The 21,669-nt window shown below is 35.8% G+C and overlaps 2 protein-coding genes across 2 annotated transcripts; both read left to right on the top strand.

Moving 5' to 3' along the window:
• LOC108681718 (aquaporin-11) lies at positions 1 to 8,111 on the top strand. Its single transcript, XM_018170781.2, has 5 exons — positions 1 to 334; positions 5,323 to 5,491; positions 5,962 to 6,154; positions 6,476 to 6,696; positions 8,098 to 8,111. The coding sequence occupies exons 1-5, from the start codon at positions 323 to 325 to the stop codon at positions 8,109 to 8,111; spliced, it is 609 nt and encodes a 202-aa protein (XP_018026270.1). The 5' UTR covers positions 1 to 322.
• A 12,122-nt stretch (positions 8,112 to 20,233) lies between these two features.
• LOC108681720 (coronin-1B) lies at positions 20,234 to 21,087 on the top strand (the record flags this gene model as incomplete). The annotated part of the gene is given in 2 exon segments (XM_018170785.2): positions 20,234 to 20,431; positions 20,881 to 21,087. A coding segment is annotated over 1 exon segment (207 nt), but the record flags the coding sequence as incomplete, so codon positions are not given.
• Between the last annotated feature and the right edge of the window lie 582 nt (positions 21,088 to 21,669).

Raw genomic sequence — 21,669 nt, 5'->3', positions numbered from 1 at the left:
CAACAACCATCGTCAGTGACGCCATTTCCAGAGGATGAATCTGTGAGTGACGATTAATTACTGCGTTTTGGATGTCAACAAGCATTATCAGTGACACGATCTTCTGGAGGCCAAATTTGTGGATGGCGAGTGATTAGAAACATTAAGTCTTTGCACAAATAATTCTTAGAAGGTTTTACCTTCACGAAGAAGAAAAGCATCATAAATACCCATGAATCCTTGTCGTCTAAAGTTATGATTAAGATCGAGTTCTATCGAATATTTATGAGACTATAACATATAGAGTAACCCAAAAACGACATCTTTGAGTGACCGTTCACCGATGCAGCACGCGGTAAGGTCTGTTCCGTTCTACTAAAAATATATTATCAACGGGCCTATTTGACATGAGCGCCAAGGTGAGATCTTTCTCAATGAAGATGCAGACTGTAAGTAAGCATATTCGAGAAAACAACGATTACGAGAAACTGGTATTGAAAAGTATACATAATAATCGTCGTACGACTCAGGATTTCTCCTGAAAATTTTTACTCATTCGACGAAATTGCGATGGATTAGTTGATCAGTATAATAGAGAAAGGGATTGTCTCTCGTAAGACTTTTTCATTAGCTTGCTCGTAACTTCAGAAATATTCAACAGTTGTATTGATAAATTGAGAATGATAATTTGACAAATGATGAGTGACTTGAATCTAACATCAGAGTCGAAGTCCTCGCATGGAACACACAGCTGCTGCTGCTAGAACATAGCCTTCAGACATGTTTGTCCAGTGGTTAATTGATGCATAAGTTAAGGCCTTGACTCACCACTAGGTGGTGACTCATCACTAGGTATACTCAGTTTCCAAGCTCGGTAATTGCATAATTTACTTTAAAAAACGCATACGGACTACCAAAGATCTCAGATCTTTCTACCCACTCCTTCTCATGAGGATGAATAGGTCATCTTGTCCTAATAGTGACATACTTTCGCACCCACAATACGAGCTGAGAGCAAACGTAAAACTGATACGTCTTTTAAAATGCTGGGCTACACATCGCTATTTGGACAATGTTTCACTAATTTCTTTGAGTACATGGATTACGCATTGTTCTGCGACGCAAATTTGCGTGGTAAAAAAAATTGTTTATTTCCCCTGTTTGCTGTTAAAAATACAGGATACTATTGCCGTTGAGCCACCAGACGACATTGCTGTCTTTTCTCAGTGAGAGAAGGGAAGTCCTTGCATCCGGTGCTGCGGACGCATCGCGTCACGAGTTTTCCGTTCGTCCGGAATTTTTTTTGAGGGCACCCGAGAAATTTGTCCGGCGCTAGTAAGGCTTCAGCCGTCACCGTGGATGGTGGTGGGCGGTTACGCTCATGCATGGCACCGGTGTCTTTATACGAGCGTTTGTAGTTTTTTACTATTAAATTAACTAAAAAGTATCTGATATTTATATACGCTAAGAAAAAGAGACTGTTGATATTGAGGGTAAAATTATGATGAAGTACATGATGATACTAATCATGGGAATCGCAGATTTAAATCATAATATATATGTAATGAACGTGTGGCTAAACTGAGAGTGACGTGTTTACATAGATGATACTCATTTCTGTTGCGAAGATGAGTCGAACGTAACTGGTGCTGGTGATTTGCAGCTGAGGAGATGGTGATTTATAACTGAGGATCTTCTGAGCCGATAATTGAAAACAAGATTATATAACATTTGAACATCTTCATGACAAGAAAGTGGGAAACCAACATAATCATTATCACGAAACAAGTATAATTCTTATCATAAAACCAGCATAATTATTATCACGAAACAAGTATAATTCTTATCATAAAACCTGCATAATTATTATCACGAAATCAACGTAATTATTTGTACGGTTTATACCGCGTCATTTATCATTATTAATACAAAAATAATCACGTACTCATGAAATTAAAATTTTCAGCGCTAGAAGTTCATTCAACTTGAAAAGTACAAATAACTTGAAGACAATGTAGCTAGTTTTTATGTACTTCTTTAACTCTCAAGATTTAAGATATAGTCCAACTTATGAAATGAAAATCTTACATAATTTGTTTGATTGATCACCTGAAAATTTAGATTTCATCGCCATTTCATTCAAGTTCGCATCTTTTGCCCGTAAAGTGAATTTGCTAATTTTTTTATTGCAATAATTATCGATTGTTTCAAGATCCTATTTAGGCTTAAATAAAAATTATTTTTATTTAAAATAAATTGAAGTAATTCTTCTGTTCGATTAATTTCGTTAATTAACGCAATTATTTGGTAACATTGATTATATCTATTTTTAAAAATATTGAACAGCGTTTGGCTACTCCACATTCGCAACTTTCTTTCATTAACCTAAATCAATAAAAAATCCCGGATTCTGTCAACTACTTTTTTCTTCGTCATTTAATTAATATACTGTACACTGGTATGTTCATCCTCACGTTCACGTGGTGCGCTTGTCGAATTTCGTAAGAGTTTGCAGTAGCGGAGCCCGTTGCTTGAACGCGCTACTTGGATCGACCGGGCGGCACTGCAGCTGCACTGCAATGCAGTGACCGGATCACTGTAGCTGCACTGCAGTGCAGTGACCGGGGCACTGCAGCTGCACTGCAATGCAGTGACCGGTGCACTGCAGCTGCACTGCAATGCAGTGACCGGATCACTGTAGCTGCACTGCAGTGCAGTGACCGGAGGGAGTACAGTGGAACACTCACATTCATAAAAAACTCGATTGCATGCACAACTCCACGGAACCTGCGCCCAACATTTAACTTATCAAAAAATAAGCGCGCGCACAGGGCGGAAGTAGGGCGCTGGGGCATCGATCATGACATGACAATTGGGGAAGGACATAAAAACATGATGTTGGGGTTGAACATGACAACCTAATATTTGGAGTTAAACATACAAACATAATATTTGGGGTTGAACATAAAAACAAAATATTTGAAGTTGAGCATTCAAAGATAATATATTTGGGGTTGAATATTAAAACATGATATTTGGGTTGAACATAAAAACATGATGTTGGGGGTTGAACATACAAATATGATATTTGGGGTTGAACAAGACAACATGCTGTTTTGTGCTGGCTTAATTCATGCTTTCCAAACCAAAGCTAATCATTTTACAAGCATTAAATTATAAAAGAAACAGAGAATATGCAACTCGCATGAAATATTGACTTAACAAATCTATACAGTAAAGAACACATGCCTGCTAAATAAATTTTCTTGACTCGCGTCTTAAAATCAATTGAAACGTGAGAGATCCATTTAATGTTTTGCTAGATTAGCATGCGGAAAATATTCAACACAAAAATAATGGGTGAGAGATACATATAATATATTACTAAGGTAATTTTACCAAAGTTATTCAAAACAAAAACTAATGTGCATGAAATGGTATTCCCACCCCCCTCGATCTACCTGGGATTTAAGCGGCTAAATACAGCGTGTGTAGCGGCTGCTATGCAACATCCCAGCGTTCTGGCCAGCGTCCAAAACCTGCCAGAGTTGTGTTAAATCTGGCCACTTTGTTGCCGTAGCAGCGACCGTTCACTGGTGGCTAAATAAGAACACATATTCAATGTTTGAATTAAAGCAAATTCAATTACATGAACATTTTTTCGTACTACAACATTGTTGACGTTACATAGATATGTGCGAGACCTCAGTCGAATTCAATGGATAATGGCCCAAAGTTGATCTTTGAAACAAACTCAAACAATATTCCTATTCAGCAATGAATTTAAAAATTACCTGAAACTTTACAATGTAAAAAGGTTAAACAAATATTTTTACATGCTAAATTTTTCGAAATTATATATAAATGCTGTCACAAATTCTAACCATGAAATCTAAATAAATTGAACGCATTTTTTTCTAAGCCTTTGTTCGTTATTGAATTATCAACGTCGAGGTCCCCCTGGCTCCAATTCCTATAGGTCAAGTTTGGGAATTGCGTGAATTCCAGAGGAGTTGATGGGAATGGGAATAGACTTAACCAGCTGCAACGCATGCGTTCGGAGGTGGTGAAATGTTTATTGTTACATATCTTTTTTCATATAAGTTGTTATGTTATTTGTCTGCTTAAATCGCAGTCCTAATAAATTCAGTACATCTTCGATGAAACCGTTTTCATTGAAGATTTATTGAATTTACTTGGATTTTTTCGTTTTGAAATTCGCGGATAACTTTTTTGGAGCTATAAATGTAATAATTTATGCCAATAAACTTATTCATTTCGCGGCAGCTAAACCTTTGCAAGTTTGACATTTAAAATTAAGATAATTTATTTCGAAAATGGTCCAGTTAGACTAGCGTTGTCGCATATTCAATCAATTTTAAATTAAAAATACAGAATATATGAAAACTAATGATTATAAGGTAGAGAATTTTTCCCACAAACGTAAATAGAAAAAAATGAATCCAGTTACAACAGTTCCGATTTGAAAAATTTTCTTCTTGGCTAAAAGGATGTAATTCAGTTGTCATGGAAAAGTTTTAAGCTTTGTTTTCGAAGGTAATTTGGTTCGATTACTGTACTTATTGTACGAAATTTAATTGCACACTTTCTTGATTGATGTTCGTTCTATTCTCAGTATATAAGGTCTCTGACTTTAAGCAATTGTCTTTTTTTTTGCGGCGGCCATATAGTAATGCGAATTGTTTATTTCACACGATATCCTTACGCTGACACCTGAAACAATTCATTCTAAACCTACATTTAAAAGTAATAATGCCCTTATTTTGTCAAATCTACCACTCATTCTTATAGATTATATATCATCTACTCTTGAATCAATGATCGAATTCACCAATGTTCTGATAATTTAACATCCAAGTAGTGACGTTCCCATACAATTTTATTATAATGAATTGTGTATTTATTCAATTCTATTTATACCATTCTGTTTATACCATTCCATTTATATCTATGTTCTACTAACACAGTCGAATTCTTATAACAACTACAGATTCTCTAACAATCTTATTGACGTAGTTATCATCTACGTAAATGATTCTAATATACACATATTAAAATATAATTCTTCGTATCTCACTACACTAGCACCGTTGGCAACTGCCTGTCATTATCCATTACAATTTTTTTTCTCCTCACTCTGTTTTACAATAGTGCCTTTATAATTTTTAATTACTTCATGGTTTTCATTATTATCCGTTATTCCTCCTTTGACCTCTGCACATCACTGTTCGTAGCGATTACACTCTGTACTGCACCTAAAAATTATTTTATTTTATCCAAGTATCCTCAAATGACACTCTCCGCCATCCTTCTGCTCTACAGATGCTTGCCATCATCGTCTCGACGCTAACCATCATCACCCAGATGGCGCTGTCGCACGTCATCAGGACACACGTCGTGTCCAAAATCAGCCACGACCTCGTCAGGAGTGCCATCCTCGAGCTCGTCGCATCTGCCGAGATGTGTGGCACCTGTTTTGAGCTCATCATCAGTGAGTAGCACCTGTTTTGAGCTCATCATCAGTGAGTAGCACCTGCTTTGAGCTCATCATATGTGAGTAGGATTCTAAAAGTCGCAACTCAGAAAGACCAGTTTTAGAAGCTAAAATCCTGAAGTCGCTATCAGAAACCTAGACACCACATTGCTCGGCATAAACTCGTACAGCCGAATGTGGGTTGTACAAGTACATTTTCTGTTCGGCAACTTCTCCCTTTATGCTCCGCCGGTCTGGGATAAAAGCTGCGTGACGTCATTCCGACTGACGTTGATGCGCATTGCGTACAACTGCATTTGTACACAAAAGAGACGATCGTATTAAGTCAGGAAGATTAACTTTGAACAAGAGAGAACGGCCGTTAAAATTTTCCACAAAAAATATTCGAAGATTGCAAAATTCGTCACAGGCCAAATCTCTTCTCGTTTCTTCGCAATTTTACTGATGTTTCTGTACCTGTTTTTCAGTTGCTGACAACTACGGCGTAGGAGCATACGCTCTGTATCTCTTCCTCATGACGGTGTGGTGGGGCCAGTCCTGGGGTGCGGCCACAGCCTGTCCCTACAGCCTGCTGGAGGAGTACGTCGAGACCGGCTCTGATCCTAAGGAGGTTGTGACGAAGATTGTGGCCCAGGTCATCGGTGGCATTGCTTCATTCAGGTGAGCTTAGCTATAATAGTGGACTCTGCTTTTGAATAGGCCTTGTTGGCCCGTAGCTGATTCTTAACCACCGTGCGACCTGACGTTTTCGGCCAGAATTTTCACAGCTAGTGTGAAAATCGAACTCGCTGCTCCAGTCTTGGCGATCTTAATCTTGAACCACCGTGGTGCCGATATCTTGTGAACCCACTGTGGTCCCCATATCATGCCAACCCACCGTGGTCTCAATATCAACCCACCGTGGTCTCAATAACAACCCACCGTGGTCTCAATATCAACCCACCGTGGTCCCAATATCAACCCACCGTGGTCACCACATAGGTGGGTGAAGCGGCTGTGGGTGATGGAGCTGGCGGTGACACACGTAGGCCGCGGGGTGGACGTGTGTTCAGCAGACCTGCAGGTGCCGGTGCTGTACGGGTTCCTCATCGAGATGGTCCTCACCTGCGCCTGCAGGCTCGTGTCCAGAGGTCTGGGGGAGCTCGAGCCAAAGTACGCCTCCTACATCGACTCCTTCTTCGCCACCTCCATGGTTGTCCTCGGTGAGCCTATACATGTACCGTATGTGTGTGTTTTTTATCTGAAATATATTAATGCATTTCAAATCTGTTCTTGAGCTTCAACGGCGAATAGGAAAGTAGAATTTTTATCGTATTGATTCATTTTTCCCTGTTGTTAATTAGGGAACACATCACGTTTAGTAACATTTTAATATTTGAATGCATTTATTTAAAAAATTAACGAGAACTTTCGAAAAAGACTTCTTCCAAACCTGCAATTTCACGGAAACAATCCTACGTAATGTGCTCAATAAGATACTCTTTTACTCTGTGTAATTCTGTGTATAATCAAATATGCTCAATAAGATACTCTTTTTTTTTTGTGGTCGTATTTGGTTAGAATTAATTTTCTCGCTTATCTTTTGGAAACTATGAGAAAGTACGAAGTTGAAGACCTCGCTTGACAAGATTCGGACTCCTGCTCATTTATAAGGAGCAAATTGTTCAGACAATGGTACGTTACAATGGCGAAATAAACAATTATTTGGCGATAGAGTTTGAAGTAACAATAGTTCAATTTTTATTTATAATAAATTTATAATATGTGTTGAATGTCCAATTTATAAGTCAATCTAAAAATATTTAAATTACTGATTTTTGAGCGGACGGAATGTCCCGATTGATCATTTTACAGCTAAAGGATTTAGCAGCTCCATGACTGAATTCCCGAATTTTCTATTAATTAATTAAATTTTTTATTTTAATTGTTCTATTTTAATTTTACGCTTCTGATCGACCGTTCAGTCGGTAAGTGGCGCAAGGATTTAATGTTACAATAATATTGTACATGCACATAAAATTGAATGCATTTGTACTGCACAGTCTGTTTTCCGTCGAACCACGTAAAATAATATAACGCCCGCAAACTTAAATCAAGCCCTGTAAACTCGTAGAACACAATAGCCGTTGTTGATGTAGAGAGCCGTGATGTAGAGAGCCGTGATGTAGAGAGCCGTGATAGACGACAAGTAGAAGCATCCTGTACCCATCCTATAGCAGCGCGCACGGGATTGAATGAATGGGGCTGTCCAAATAGTGATGTACTTTTCGTGCCTTTTTGTGGGTCATCCTCACCCAGCTGGTGATGATGAACCACTTTCTTTTCGAGCTAAGGGCAAGAAAATTGCTATTAATTGGTAATTGTGGCCCATTAGTTTTTCTAGAGTGTCAGACACGTAGTGTATCACATTTGTTATCAGACTAATTATTAACGGAGGGCATCAGTATCGTGATACTGACGAGTCAACGGCTAATTATCAATAACAGAATTTTGCTATTGACTTCCAAGAACTTTAGCCGTTTATTATTTCAAATACCGTAATACGCTGAAAGTAAAAGATTTGCATTTTAGCGATTTTTTTTCTAAAATTTTATTAATTCCAGGACACTCCTCATGAGTCCGGAGTTAGTAGGGATAAATAAAGTAATAAAGTGATACTGTCTCCTGAACGGGTTTCTATGTGGTGTTTTCTTGGCATGGTTCTAAATAAAACGCAATCTTGGACCGTTAGTCTAAAAAAAAACATTTTGCATGCTTCGGTTAAAAAAAGTTGACTGCCTGTTTAAAAACTCGGCAGGCAATGCCTACTGAACCGCCTGACCGATTGTTTCCGCTGCTTGATTCCGATGATTTTTAATATGCATGCTCATCATTATTGGTAATTACGCATCATTTGCTGATCATGTTTCTATTTCAATCACCAGTGCCATTACTTTCAAAAAAGTTAAGAGATCGTAAGTTCATCAGCCAATCATTGACGGCCTTGCAAGCAAAATCCACCAATCGTAGACAAGAAAATAGAGCGTAAGTACTTACGCTCACTTAGCGAGTTTTGAAAGTATGGCCCCAGGTTCATTTTAATAAATTGTTCGTGTGTGTTTTTGGACATGAAATGCTCGTTTGTGATTCTATACATGCATTTTAAGAAGAATGACTCATGTAAGACTAATTTGTTTAGTCTTTTTGTGATCAAGAACGAAAAAAATTCATTCTTTTGTATAATTTTTATTCTGCTCCCATTGATTAAAATCTCAATTTTATTTCACCGCAAATTCCAATCCCTATTGATTAAAAGTTTTTTTTTTCATTATTTCACTTCAAATTACAATTACCATTAGTTCAAATGTTACTTGATAATTACCTCAAATACATTTTCGCATTTATTTAAATATGATTTTATCTCAGCGCAAATTATGAATCCCATTAATTTAAATAAGATTTCGATTTCACTGCTAATTCAAATCCCTGTTGATTTAAATAGTTTTTCTTATTTCACTTCAAATTCCCTTTCGCTCAAATGCCATTTTGATTTGACCTCAAATTCCCTTTCGCATTTATTTAAATATGATTTTTATCTCAGTGCAAATTATGAATCCCATTACTTTAAATAAAATTTCAATTTCACGGCAATTCCAATCCCTCTTGATTTAAATAGTTTTTCTTATTTCACTTCAAATTCCCATTCTTTCAAATGTCATTTTGATTTGACCTCAAATTCCTTTTCGCATTTATTTAAATATGATTTTATCTCTGTGCAAATTATGAATCCCATTAATTAAAATAAGATTTTACTGCGAATTCCACTTCGCAGCTTTCAATGGTTTTTCTTATTTCACTTCAAATTCCCATTCGTTCAAACGTCATTTGATTTGACCTCAAATTCCAATTCGCACTTATTTAAATATGATTTTAGTCTCAGTGCTAAATATTAATCCCATTAATTTAAATAAGATTTCAATTTCACTGCAAATTCTACTTCGCAGCTTTCAATGGTTTTTCTTATTTCACTTCAAATTCCCATTCGTTCAAATGCCATTTTGATTCACGGCGGAGAAAAAAAAGCTTTAAAGTCGTCTGCAAATCAATGTATTTTCCTCGGCATTTAAACTCATAGGAAGATTTCATAATTCGTGGTTAAAGACTGGTTGATATTTACTATTCATTAAAACTCTTAAATTTCACGGCTGAACTTGCGGAGCCTGAGCAGAGCAGAATTTAAGAAAATATATATATTTTATCTCTAATCAAATTATCAATATTTAAGTATGACATTCGACGCATTTCTCTTCCTTGAAACATGAAAATCAAAATAAAAATGAAATCCACCTTGAAAAAAATGTTGGAAAAAGTGTTCGAATAAAATCAAAATTTAATATTTCACATGATACTCGTAATGTTATGTGAAATATATGAGCATGAGTGAAATTAATTAGAAATATAACTGACTTTAGCGTATAATTTCATCAATATATTGTATCAAACATCGTGTTTTGAGGCTCGAATCTTATTTTTGAAGAGGCCTATCGATGATCTTGTCTTTTCAAGAGACATTATACGGAAGGGGTTCACTTTGTGACACTGAGTGCATAAAATATTACCTTTTCCCTATTCTATACTAAATTAAAATCACCAAATTTCTCCACCTTTTCTGCAAGTCAGAAATGATGCTTTGGAGGAACGTTGCTGATGTAATGATCTAGAATTAACAATGCATATTTTTCAACCATTCTTCCCTTTTTACTAATAATTTTATCGTAAACATTTCAAATTCACAAACCACAACGAACAAGGAACAATTTTCCTTGCCTCTAAATTGTTGAAAATTCGGAACCCTTTTCGTAATTCAATCAAACTAATAAATGCACTCGTGTCAAAAATATTCATGGCAGAGATTTACTATTACTAAACGTGAATATTTCAATATCCCCATTCACGCGCTGTATTGTCTTCAAACTTTGCAATCTTTGAAACCTCGGCAATCGACGAAAGCGCAATCTCTGCAATCTTAGGATGTGCAATCTCCGCAATCGTTGGATGTGCAATCTCTGCAATCGTTGGATGTGCAATCTCCGCAATCGTTGGATGTGCAATCTCCGCAATCGTTTTTAATTCTATGTCAAAGTCTACGTTTAAGAGGAAAGTTTTAATGAGAATCTTCCGAGTTGAATGCATTTCCCTATGCTGCCTCTAATTATACGCTTGTTGTCGCTAAGTTTAAGTGTTTTAATTTTAATATTAATGTGTAATACAAGGACTAAATGTTTAATTAAGGTACAATGCTCAAGTATACATCGGAATATAGTAGAGCTTGAGACATTATTACGGTAATGCACGGTTCCGTTAACAACACTGATAAAGCAATTTAATTGCTTGCTTACACCCAACAGCTTCCGAGACGAACGGCATTATGTATGGTTCTAGTCAAATAATTAGCATTGAATTCTAATTAAATAATACTGCTGTTAATCTAACAGTCTGTTTTTCACGTGGTCTTAGAATGTACCATTTGGTAAACAATGTAAAGTTTCATTTCAGTGTTTAGATATCTAATAATCTTAGTCCAAACTTCATTTAAATTCAGTTAGTGTCATTGAATAAGTTTGGTAAAATCATATTGAACATACTAGATCTGAGCTCAAGTAATAAAAAAATTTCACGATCGTAAATTATTTGCGTTCATTTAATTGAATATCATTGTACATAATTGATGTCATTTATGAATAATTTTGCTGAATTTAAAATTATTCTAGCGGAACTTATCAACATTCAGCTCACCTACTGGTTGTTATCTAATTCTACGAATGGTGATAACAATTGCAATGTTGAATGATTTATCACCTGATATATGTTAGCCTCATTGATAAATATAGGAATATCAACGTTATCATTGTTATCGATGGAGATGAATTGATTCATAGATTTTAGTTTGTATGATCCTAAGGCTTCTATTTCTGCGTGGTTGTTTCCAACTTAAATTGTTATACAGTTTCATTTCCAAAATTATTTTTGGTTTTGATTTCTAGTCGAACAGTTATTAATTTCTAACCGAACATTTTTGGGCTTCGCAAGCAAACCCAATACGATGGTTTGGATATTGGCACGCTCCTATGACGTCATCTTCCTCCTTATTTTTCTTAACTAAATTGATATATATATTTGAATTTTTTCCTACGCTGATATATAACGTGTTTTGTTTTTATTTGTTCTCTTTGAACGACAAGTTTAGTCATATATGTAAAGCAGTTCCAAATTAATATAATATACATTGTACTTGTATTATATAAATACAAGCGGAAAATGTATTCATTATTTATTTGTACCTTGAAATTTAATAACTCGCAAATCACGTAAATTTACGCTTCAAAATTTACATGATATATTTATTTAGCAATCATAAAAATAGTCGCTTTCTTAGTGGACAACTTAGAACGAAAGGAATTCTAGTTGACATTATTTGGAGACATGACCCAATCTCCATTTCTATTTTAAATATATTTACTATTAATTAAATATTTATCGTAATATATTTTAAATAATTATACTCATAGTACCCAAAACATATATGACATTGGGATTTTGTGGTTATATACATAACATACCTCGATAAATAGTGATGCATGCAAATGAGAGTACGAGTACACTTCAACATCTTAAACCCTTTCAACTTAGGAAGTACACGGAGTCATGATCAGAAAATTTTCATGTGAAACACTGTAATGGCAAAGCTACATCATATCAAACCCCCTACATATTATGCTATTGGTAGAAGAAATACATGCCTGAGACCCTCTTAAGACACCTTCGCCTGAACCATTAACAACTCTATTATGTCTGTCGTATTCCGAGCCTCCAGACGTAAAAATTTATCAAAATCTATTCAGTTGCCACGCCACACATTTTGGGGGGTCGTAGCCGTGGGCCACAAATTTAACACTTGTATAAGTCCTGGAACGTCCCGCTTCAGCAGGCAAAACTAATCTTAGCCCCAGAGCCAGAAGTCACAGATTCCTCTAGAACAGCGTATATAGCCCGACCAGTGGCGCACTATTAAAGCTTATACCTAAGTTTACAATCAATGCTAATGCACGCTTTTTTATTCTGCAGCCAATGCTTATGCAAGCTATTTTATTCGGCCTCATCTACTCCGACCTTACTTAGCGATGACTGGTTCTTCCTTCTCAATTTCCCCACCATTCTACTTACCACAGTCAATATGTTGAGTTAGGTCAGCAAAGGTTTGGTTTGGGAGTATTGTTAGGGGTAAAGAGCGTAGGTTAGGCCAAACGGAGGTGAGGGCATGCTTAAACTGAGTATTCGTATGCAGTGGCTATGAGCACTCAGCTAAAGCTTTTAACTTCATAGGCTGCAAAGCCCTCTAGCGTGCTACCTCCGAGAAGGAATATGAACTGAAATTGGACTGGGCAGGGTGGTCCAGTGGTTAAAGTTCAGAGTACCAGGATTGGAGCAGAGAGACGCGGGTTCGATCCCGTTCAGTGCGCCTGTTTCTGGTCAGAATCGGCAAGGAGGCCGGGCGGTTAAGCAAAGCAAAATTGAGGCAGTGAGTTGCGAGTTCAAGCCGGCAACAAGCTGTGGATGTTCTGCAATCTTAAGAATCGGCGACAGGTCTCCGGCCTAATATACGCTGAAACCGCTATATATTATTGAAACCCGATCTTCAGAATATACTCTAAATGTGGGTAATTATGCCAAAGTTTGAAATTTGTGCTTCTCAAACACATTATATCTCAATGTTACCTTGATCCATATTAACCAAAATTCCTGATGTCCTGCTGGACGTTGAAGCCTTACGAAGTCTCTCAGTTGTCTACGTCTGAGACCGCTTGGTCTGATATAGCACATTCTCTTATAGAGAAACTTACCATAAAGGAAGAACTTACCGAACATAAATTCTATTAGCTCGTCCACCTTATAAATTGGCTGTAGTACGTACTAACGCGGATCGAAACCCCGGCTGTGTATCGGGTAATGAGTTCAAATTTTTAGCTTTCACTTCCGATGTTTCAGGCGTTCAAATTTAAAAATTCCTGCATGTGTTCAAACATAAATTTAGTTTAAATATTTCATTCAGTTATTTTCTACTACCGACCGTAAATAGGGTGATTAGACCGAATCTACACTTCCCCGGACCCGCCTACTCCGACAATTTTTTTTAACAAAAATATCGTGATTTTTGGGGCATTTTAGTTGTTATTAAATTCAGAGTGTAAAATGTTTTTTGTGATTATGATCACACACAAACCTATCAATATACAACACACTCACCTTCAATACACGAATATTTATTCTCCGCAAATTTTACTGATTGGTGATCGATACTCGCTGAATTTATTTTTCATTAGCGATAACAAGTAAATAGTTTTCGTCATTCAATAGACTATTTAAATTGTTTCAATGTGCGATGATCAAACCAAAGAAACATCGGTTTACACCATTTATTTACTATTTGAGACCGCGTTTATTCTTGTAAATTTTATCACCTGTCTCATTACCAAATATGGGAAAATGTAAGAATTTTTCACGTTGTATAAATAGGTATCTTTTCTCCATGCAGTTTTGACACTTAACTCTGCTCTTACTCTTAGGCAAATTTTTTGTCACTAAATATGTACTGACTATTTTAGTTATACTTAGCCTTTTGCTTGTGTTTACTGTTCAACATATTTTCAAATATCAATTGCATTGGTGAATGGTTATCTCCTATTATTAATCATTATCAAATATTTCTCTATAATTTTCCTGTGTGTCCTAAAACATATTCTAGGTTTATACTTGATATTCATTTAAATCATTTTAAATGAATATTGTTTGGGAGAATTGCTGCTCCACCCTCATCACTAAAACATTTTAATGTGCTAGATCTCATGGAATATGTGGTTTTAAATTTATTGATGCTGCTATAGCTTGCCATAATTCCATGTCCTGCACAATTGAACTTCTAACTCAATTGCTTACACAATATTACTGCTCTCATCTCATATGCTTCTTTTTTTACATCTTAGAAGTCAGTCATAATTTATTTCTATGAAAAATTCAAATAGAATTTTTTTGCCCAATCACCATCTTATCATATGACATTTTGGTCTGTACGTATGTTAATATCTTGGTCACTGAGGTGAAACTACTGGGATCCAAAACAAAGTTACTGTTCATTGTATATAACCCTGTTATATATATATATATATTTAGATCTTCTTTATATCTCTACCCAAAAACTTGTAAGCTTTTTACTTGTGTGCTGATTGGATTTTTTCTTGATGCTCTGTCTTGCCACAAAGGATGAAGCTTTTTTGGTGAGTGTACTCCAATTTACATATTTTGGGTTCCCAATTTCAGTATTTCTTCTAGCTTGAATGATTTGATCAGTTGTAATGCAGTAGTTAATCTGTTTATTATTGTGTTGCAACCATTACGTTTTTCTTTAGATTTATATTCTTTATTGAAAGGTAGACATGAAGATCAAACTAACATAATTTAATAAATTCATGCAGTAACTTCTTGGTGAAAATTTCCTTGTATAGCTATGCATTTTGTAAGGTTTAGTTGTAGTTCTGTGTGTATAAATTTAAACTCATGTAGAAATTTCACTTATTTTCATTCTCAAACTTTTTTATATTTTCATAGAATCTTGTGTATTCTCATCCTAAATGTCTATGTATTTCTATTTAAATGGTAATGTTATCATTTCAGACGTATTCCTCCAAAAAGGGTGGGGTGAGTCAGGATATTTTTTTTTTAAGTTTCTAACTGATAACAAAATAATATTTTACTGTCTATTCACCTGGTTATTGATCCTGCCAACAGTTTTAATTTTATTTGTTATGTCCTTATTTATCTGCAATAGGTGAATAAATTTTAATTTTGCTGAATGGTCTCTTATTTATCATTTTATTTTTTTCCAATTCTAGGCCAATTTCAAAATAATGGTAATTTTTTGTTTTTTTTTTATTTGTTGATTAAAATTTCAGGTAACTGACTTGTTTCTGTCAATAGTTCTCCCTGCATTTCTTTTAACTTTTCTAGACCATCTCCAAGCTTCAATTAGTATAACTTTGAAGCTATAACTTCTCCTTCTTTCCTCGTTTGTACTTCCAGAATTTTTTTCTCCGTGTTATTTGGTTTGGTTTTTAGGATCAAGCCAAGTTTTTCTATTGAACCAAACTTCTTTCTTGTCCCTCTTCATTCTATGGTGTCATGAAAATTTTACTTTGGTTTACATTTAATTTCCCCTCTAGCCTAAATCCTCATCTTTATTTGTTTATTCATTGTGTATCTGATCCTTTTGTTCATCTGTGGGTGTAAATATCACAGGAGATCTATAGATAGCCAGTGTCCCTCAATCTGCTCAATTGGGATACAAACATTTAATTTATTATTAATCCCCCCCTTAATTCCACAATTAAAACTGCTTGTAAGCAAACAAAAATGCTTAATAGTGGCTTCTTAGTACAAACTTGTTTGATTTATAGTCAGATGAACGTACAGTTCTGCAAGAGTAATTAATCAGTTTCTCATGACTGGGGTTTCATTAATGCTGTGCTCTCTCACGTTAAGATGTTATTTCATTGAAGAATCGCAAAGAATTCATGAATTCTATTGTAATTTCTTTCAATTAGTTGTCAGTATATCTGGCAAACAATGGCTGCACATTAGGATAACATTAGGATATTTGCCTACGCATGTGTAGTGTTAGAAATCCTGGGTGCCAGTAATGTGTGCAGTCTTTTGAATGAATTAATTACTAAGAATACAAGAGGGATACATGGCCACAATGGTCATTGATATCATTATTTGGCAAGATGAATATGTAATTTAGGGTACGTATTTATTCAACCTGTGAGATGTACAAATTCTCCTCCCATACGCCATAGGCTGGCCGCATTGCAGCTGACTATCCCCTGGTGGGAGGCCACAAAGGGCCTGTGCTGGACATTGCCTGGGACCCTTTCAACGACAACGTCATCGCGTCCGGTTCTGATGATTGCGTCGTCAAAATCTGGCAGATTCCTGAATACGGTCTTGTGACGTGAGTGTTGCCAGCTTNGACTACGTCATAAGATAAAAAGCCGCAAATTCTAGTCCACCATCGTGATGGATACAACATTTTTAATTTATACGCGGCGATTGAATACTCATCGTTAAACTGAACGTTGAGTTGCTTGGTCTGAATTTTATTATTTATTTTGTGTACAAAATTTTTCTGGGATTATAATTTGAGTCATTTTAAAGAAATATTCTTGCTTCTACATAATTCAAATGGCACCTAGACACTAGATGCAACTAACATAGTCACGATGTTTTTATATCGCAATACTTACAAATTTATAGATTTTGCGTTGGCCAATAGCAAGTTGCTTTTAAATTCAATTAGTCACCGTGATATAATTTTTTCATATACTTGTCATTCGCAAGCTACCTCTTACTGTGGTACCAAAGACATGCTGGCTTCTCATTGAACATGCTGGCTGCCCATGTTTACAGCATGCACTGCAGCATTTATTTATTGACATGTTCTTTCTAATAGCATTGCACTGGACTGCCTTGTGATCAGGGTGAGTGGCTGTAGAACATTCACAAGCAAATTTTGGTTTATTCACGATTCCTCCGCTTGATAAGTTCTCTTAACTATCCTATTTTCAAATTTATCAATGGAATTATTGAACTTACTTAGTTCACAATCATATCATCAAAAAATTTGTTACTAGTACTCTCACTCTTCTGTATCTTCGTTTAACTGTCTATTGGACGTTATTGAATACTTGACGGACTATTTTAGATTTTTTTTAAAGGGCTTCTTTTTTTTCTGGCATAGCCTTAAAGTAAAGCAAGAGTCATTCCGACATTTCCCAAAAATTTTTGGCCACTAGTCATCTTTGGATCGTTGTGACAAGTCATATTTATTCTTACAACCTTGTCTTGTAGATTTAATTTTGTATGAAACTTGTAGACATAATCCCACATTCTTTCTTTCAAATATGTTTATAATTACTATTATATTTTGATGAGCTGTGCTGCGAGCGCAAATTTGTTGTGGGCTTGTGGCTGAAGCATGTTATAAACTTCGCATATAGGTAACATTAGAATGAGGATATTTCCCTGTGATAGTGTTTTTAGACAGGGTTCAGTCAATGGTATAACATTAATTTTGAAAGTTACACTGTTAGAAAAAACTGTGAAAAAACGGTCCCACTGGCGTTCTAGTGGCCGGTCGCCCCGTGAAAATAAACTGTTTCGCCGTTTTTATCAGATGTTTAACGGATTTCTAGTGTAAAATTAGAATAAAAACGGCGACACGGTGTTTCTTTTCACGTGCCGACCGGCCACTGAAACGCCGGTAATACTGTTAATGGTAATTTTTCCAACAGTGTAGTAACAGGTTTATTCATGTGAAAACAATGAGGATGAAGCTACTGATGAATACTGAGCAAGCAAAATCCTATTAAATTTTTATGAAGAAAAAAACGACACAATTATAGCCAGTAATTGATAAATTTTTAGTTGATGAGCGGTAATTTATGGCGCAGGAAGATAGGAGAAGATAGAAGAAGCTTTATTGCTTAAGTGAGATCTTGCGTTGCACTGGACGTATGCTTATCTCTATTTTATGCTCTACCATTTGTTATCAGGCCTGATTTCTCAGTATCTTGATCCGGCAGCTCGTTTTATACACCTGCATCACTGAGGCTTAGCCATGTAAATCATTTATTATTAACTGCTTAATCGTGCTCATGAAATAGCTTGGATTATTCATTACACATTTAAACCATCTGATATATTGTCAAAATTGGAAAAAATTTATCTAAAATTTCTCCTTTACACTACGATTTTTCAACGTTAGTTGGAATAGTGTTAGCCCATTTGTAAGTACATTATAATTTCCTTTCTTCTCAAGTATTAATGTTCGTAAAATTTGATTGTTTATAATATGCCATACATTAATAGAGAAAGTTAAGCGTTGTAGTGCTGCATGGCTGTGCCATGTAATACTGTGACATTTCAGAAGCTGGGATTGTTTTTCGTTTTCATAAGCTACTCACTTGTCATTTACACCATCCACTCTTAGGTTACATAATTGATCCATGAAGTCGACGATTGCTGACATAACATTGACCGTGATGGAGATGCTGTAGACGTATGGCCGTTTCCTGTAAGCTAAGTTCGTTATTTACAGTATCTTAGCTACGCGGGCTCGTCTTATCTCACCATAGCATCCGTTCATTTTCGTTTCACAACCGCGCGTAAACAAGGCTTCGTAGTGACAGCAGTGAGGCTTTATTTTAACTGCATGTTCTTTGAATGTAATATAATTTTGTAAAAGAATTCTTGTGTACTTTATAATAAAAGCGCGCTTGATCTCATCTACACCCTGAATTTTAGCGTGCTACCTCCGAGAAGGAATATGAACTGAAATTGGACTGGGCAGGGTGGTCCAGTGGTTAAAGTTCAGAGTACCAGGATTGGAGCAGAGAAACGCGGGTTCGATCCCGCTCAGTGCGCCAGTTTCAGGTCAGAATCGGCAAGGAGGCCAGGCGGTTAAGCAAAGCAAAATTGATGCAGTGAGTTGCGAGTTCAAGCCGGCAACAAGCTGTGGATGTTCTGCAATCTTAAGAATCGGCGACAGGCCTCCGGCCTAATATACGCGGAAACCGCTATATATTATTGAAACCCGATCTTCAGAATATACTCTAAATGTTGGTAATTATGCCAAAGTTTGAAATTTGTGCTTCTCAAACACATTATATCTCAATGTTACCTTGATCCATATTAACCAAAATTCCTGATGTCCTGCTGGACGTTGAAGCCTTACGAAGTCTCTCAGTTGTCTACGTCTGAGACCGCTTGGTCTGATATAGCACATTCTCTTATAGAGAAACTTACCATAAAGGAAGAACTTACCGAACATAAATTCTATTAGCTCGTCCACCTTATAAATTGGCTGTAGTACGTACTAACGCGGATCGAAACCCCGGCTGTGTATCGGGTAATGAGTTCAAATTTTTAGCTTTCACTTCCGATGTTTCAGGCGTTCAAATTTAAAAATTCCTGCATGTGTTCAAACATAAATTTAGTTTAAATATTTCATTCAGTTATTTTCTACTACCGACCGTAAATAGGGTGATTAGACCGAATCTACACTTCCCCGGACCCGCCTACTCCGACAATTTTTTTTAACAAAAATATCGTGATTTTTGGGGCATTTTAGTTGTTATTAAATTCAGAGTGTAAAATGTTTTTTGTGATTATGATCACACACAAACCTATCAATATACAACACACTCACCTTCAATACACGAATATTTATTCTCCGCAAATTTTACTGATTGGTGATCGATACTCGCTGAATTTATTTTTCATTAGCGATAACAAGTAAATAGTTTTCGTCATTCAATAGACTATTTAAATTGTTTCAATGTGCGATGATCAAACCAAAGAAACATCGGTTTACACCATTTATTTACAATTTGATACCGCGTTTATTCATGTAAATTTTATGACCTGTCTCATTACCAAATATGGGAAAACTTGACACTGCGGTATTTCAACACCTATTTAGGAATTAAATTGAATATTATGAGGACCTTATACGAAACCTGTGAGTTTCCAGCTATATCCTCACACCTATATTTTCAACTTCTAGACTGAATCAAGTTTCTTCAAGTAGATTGACTACGTCTGGATTCAATTCGTAAGATTTAGGAGTTCTTGTCGTACGTTCAGCAGGGAGAAATCATTGGAACTGTGTATTGCTAGTGTGGGCTTAGGTGTGGGTTGAGAGGTGCCGATGTCTTGGCAGAGCTTCTTATCTCACTGATAACTTGTATATCCTGTGAGACTTAAGACCCAGTGAGCTCACTAGTGTCTCTCTTCTGTTTTTGCAGTCGTGGTGTCACCTATAGATCTTCTTTTAAGTTTTTCGAGGTATGTTTTAAAAATAGGTATGACTCACGAATTTAGCCGAATTCTTGATCATTTGAGAGAGTATATATGTATGCTTACACCTGGTACAACAAATTTAGCTGCACCAGTACTGAGTAAAGCGGAATTTTTTGTAGAATAATAAATTTGTAACAAATATAAAAATGGAATAGGTACCATGCAAATTTTATTAATGTTGTAGACTTGAATTGTAATTGTGTTGTATGATGTATCTATGCTAATAAATTGATAGAGACCAATTATAGAGTTGAAGTTATGCAAATGCCAAAGATGATTGTGAGAATGAGCATAGCACAAGAAATTTTTCTGCAATATTAGCTAGCTATTTTCATATTTGCTGTTTTGTTTGTCTAAAAGTGTAGCATGATTTCTAAAAGCATAAGTAAAAGGTTGTGTTGATTTGTTTCTTTTCTAATGAATTATTTTTGCAGATGTCATTTAGACTGGTGCGGCAAAGCAAGTTCAGGCATGTCTATGGTACTTGTCTCAAACGGGAACAATGTTTTGACAATATCAGAGTCAGCAAAGCATCATGGGACTCCACATTCTGCGCTGTCAACCCAAAATTTTGTGCTATAATTGTTGAATCTGGAGGTGGTGGAGCCTTTATTGTACTCCCTCTGTCTAAATTGAACAAGGTAAGAATTTTTCACGTTGTATAAATAGGTATCTTTTCTCCATGCAGTTTTGACACTTAACTCTGCTCTTACTCTTAGGCAAATTTTTTGTCACTAAATATGTACTGACTATTTTAGTTATACTTAGCCTTTTGCTTGTGTTTACTGTTCAACATATTTTCAAATATCAATTGCATTGGTGAATGGTTATCTCCTATTATTAATCATTATCAAATATTTCTCTATAATTTTCCTGTGTGTCCTAAAACATATTCTAGGTTTATACTTGATATTCATTTAAATCATTTTAAATGAATATTGTTTGGGAGAATTGCTGCTCCACCCTCATCACTAAAACATTTTAATGTGCTAGATCTCATGGAATATGTGGTTTTAAATTTATTGATGCTGCTATAGCTTGCCATAATTCCATGTCCTGCACAATTGAACTTCTAACTCAATTGCTTACACAATATTACTGCTCTCATCTCATATGCTTCTTTTTTTACATCTTAGAAGTCAGTCATAATTTATTTCTATGAAAAATTCAAATAGAATTTTTTTGCCCAATCACCATCTTATCATATGACATTTTGGTCTGTA

The sequence above is a fragment of the Hyalella azteca genome, unplaced genomic scaffold (assembly GCF_000764305.2).
Source record: "Hyalella azteca isolate HAZT.00-mixed unplaced genomic scaffold, Hazt_2.0.2 contig7843, whole genome shotgun sequence".
NCBI classification, from domain to species: Eukaryota; Metazoa; Arthropoda; class Malacostraca; order Amphipoda; family Hyalellidae; genus Hyalella; species Hyalella azteca.
Note: the sequence above shows the minus strand (reverse complement) of the source record. Positions and strands in the feature narration are given on the sequence as shown.

Bases quoted from the DNA above. Each gene is read 5' to 3' on its own strand.
- LOC108681718 (XM_018170781.2), top strand. The intron at 5,492-5,961 runs GTGAGTAGCACC...CCTGTTTTTCAG, and splicing joins CTGTTTTGAGCTCATCATCA to TTGCTGACAACTACGGCGTA. The intron at 6,155-6,475 runs GTGAGCTTAGCT...GTCACCACATAG, and splicing joins GGTGGCATTGCTTCATTCAG to GTGGGTGAAGCGGCTGTGGG.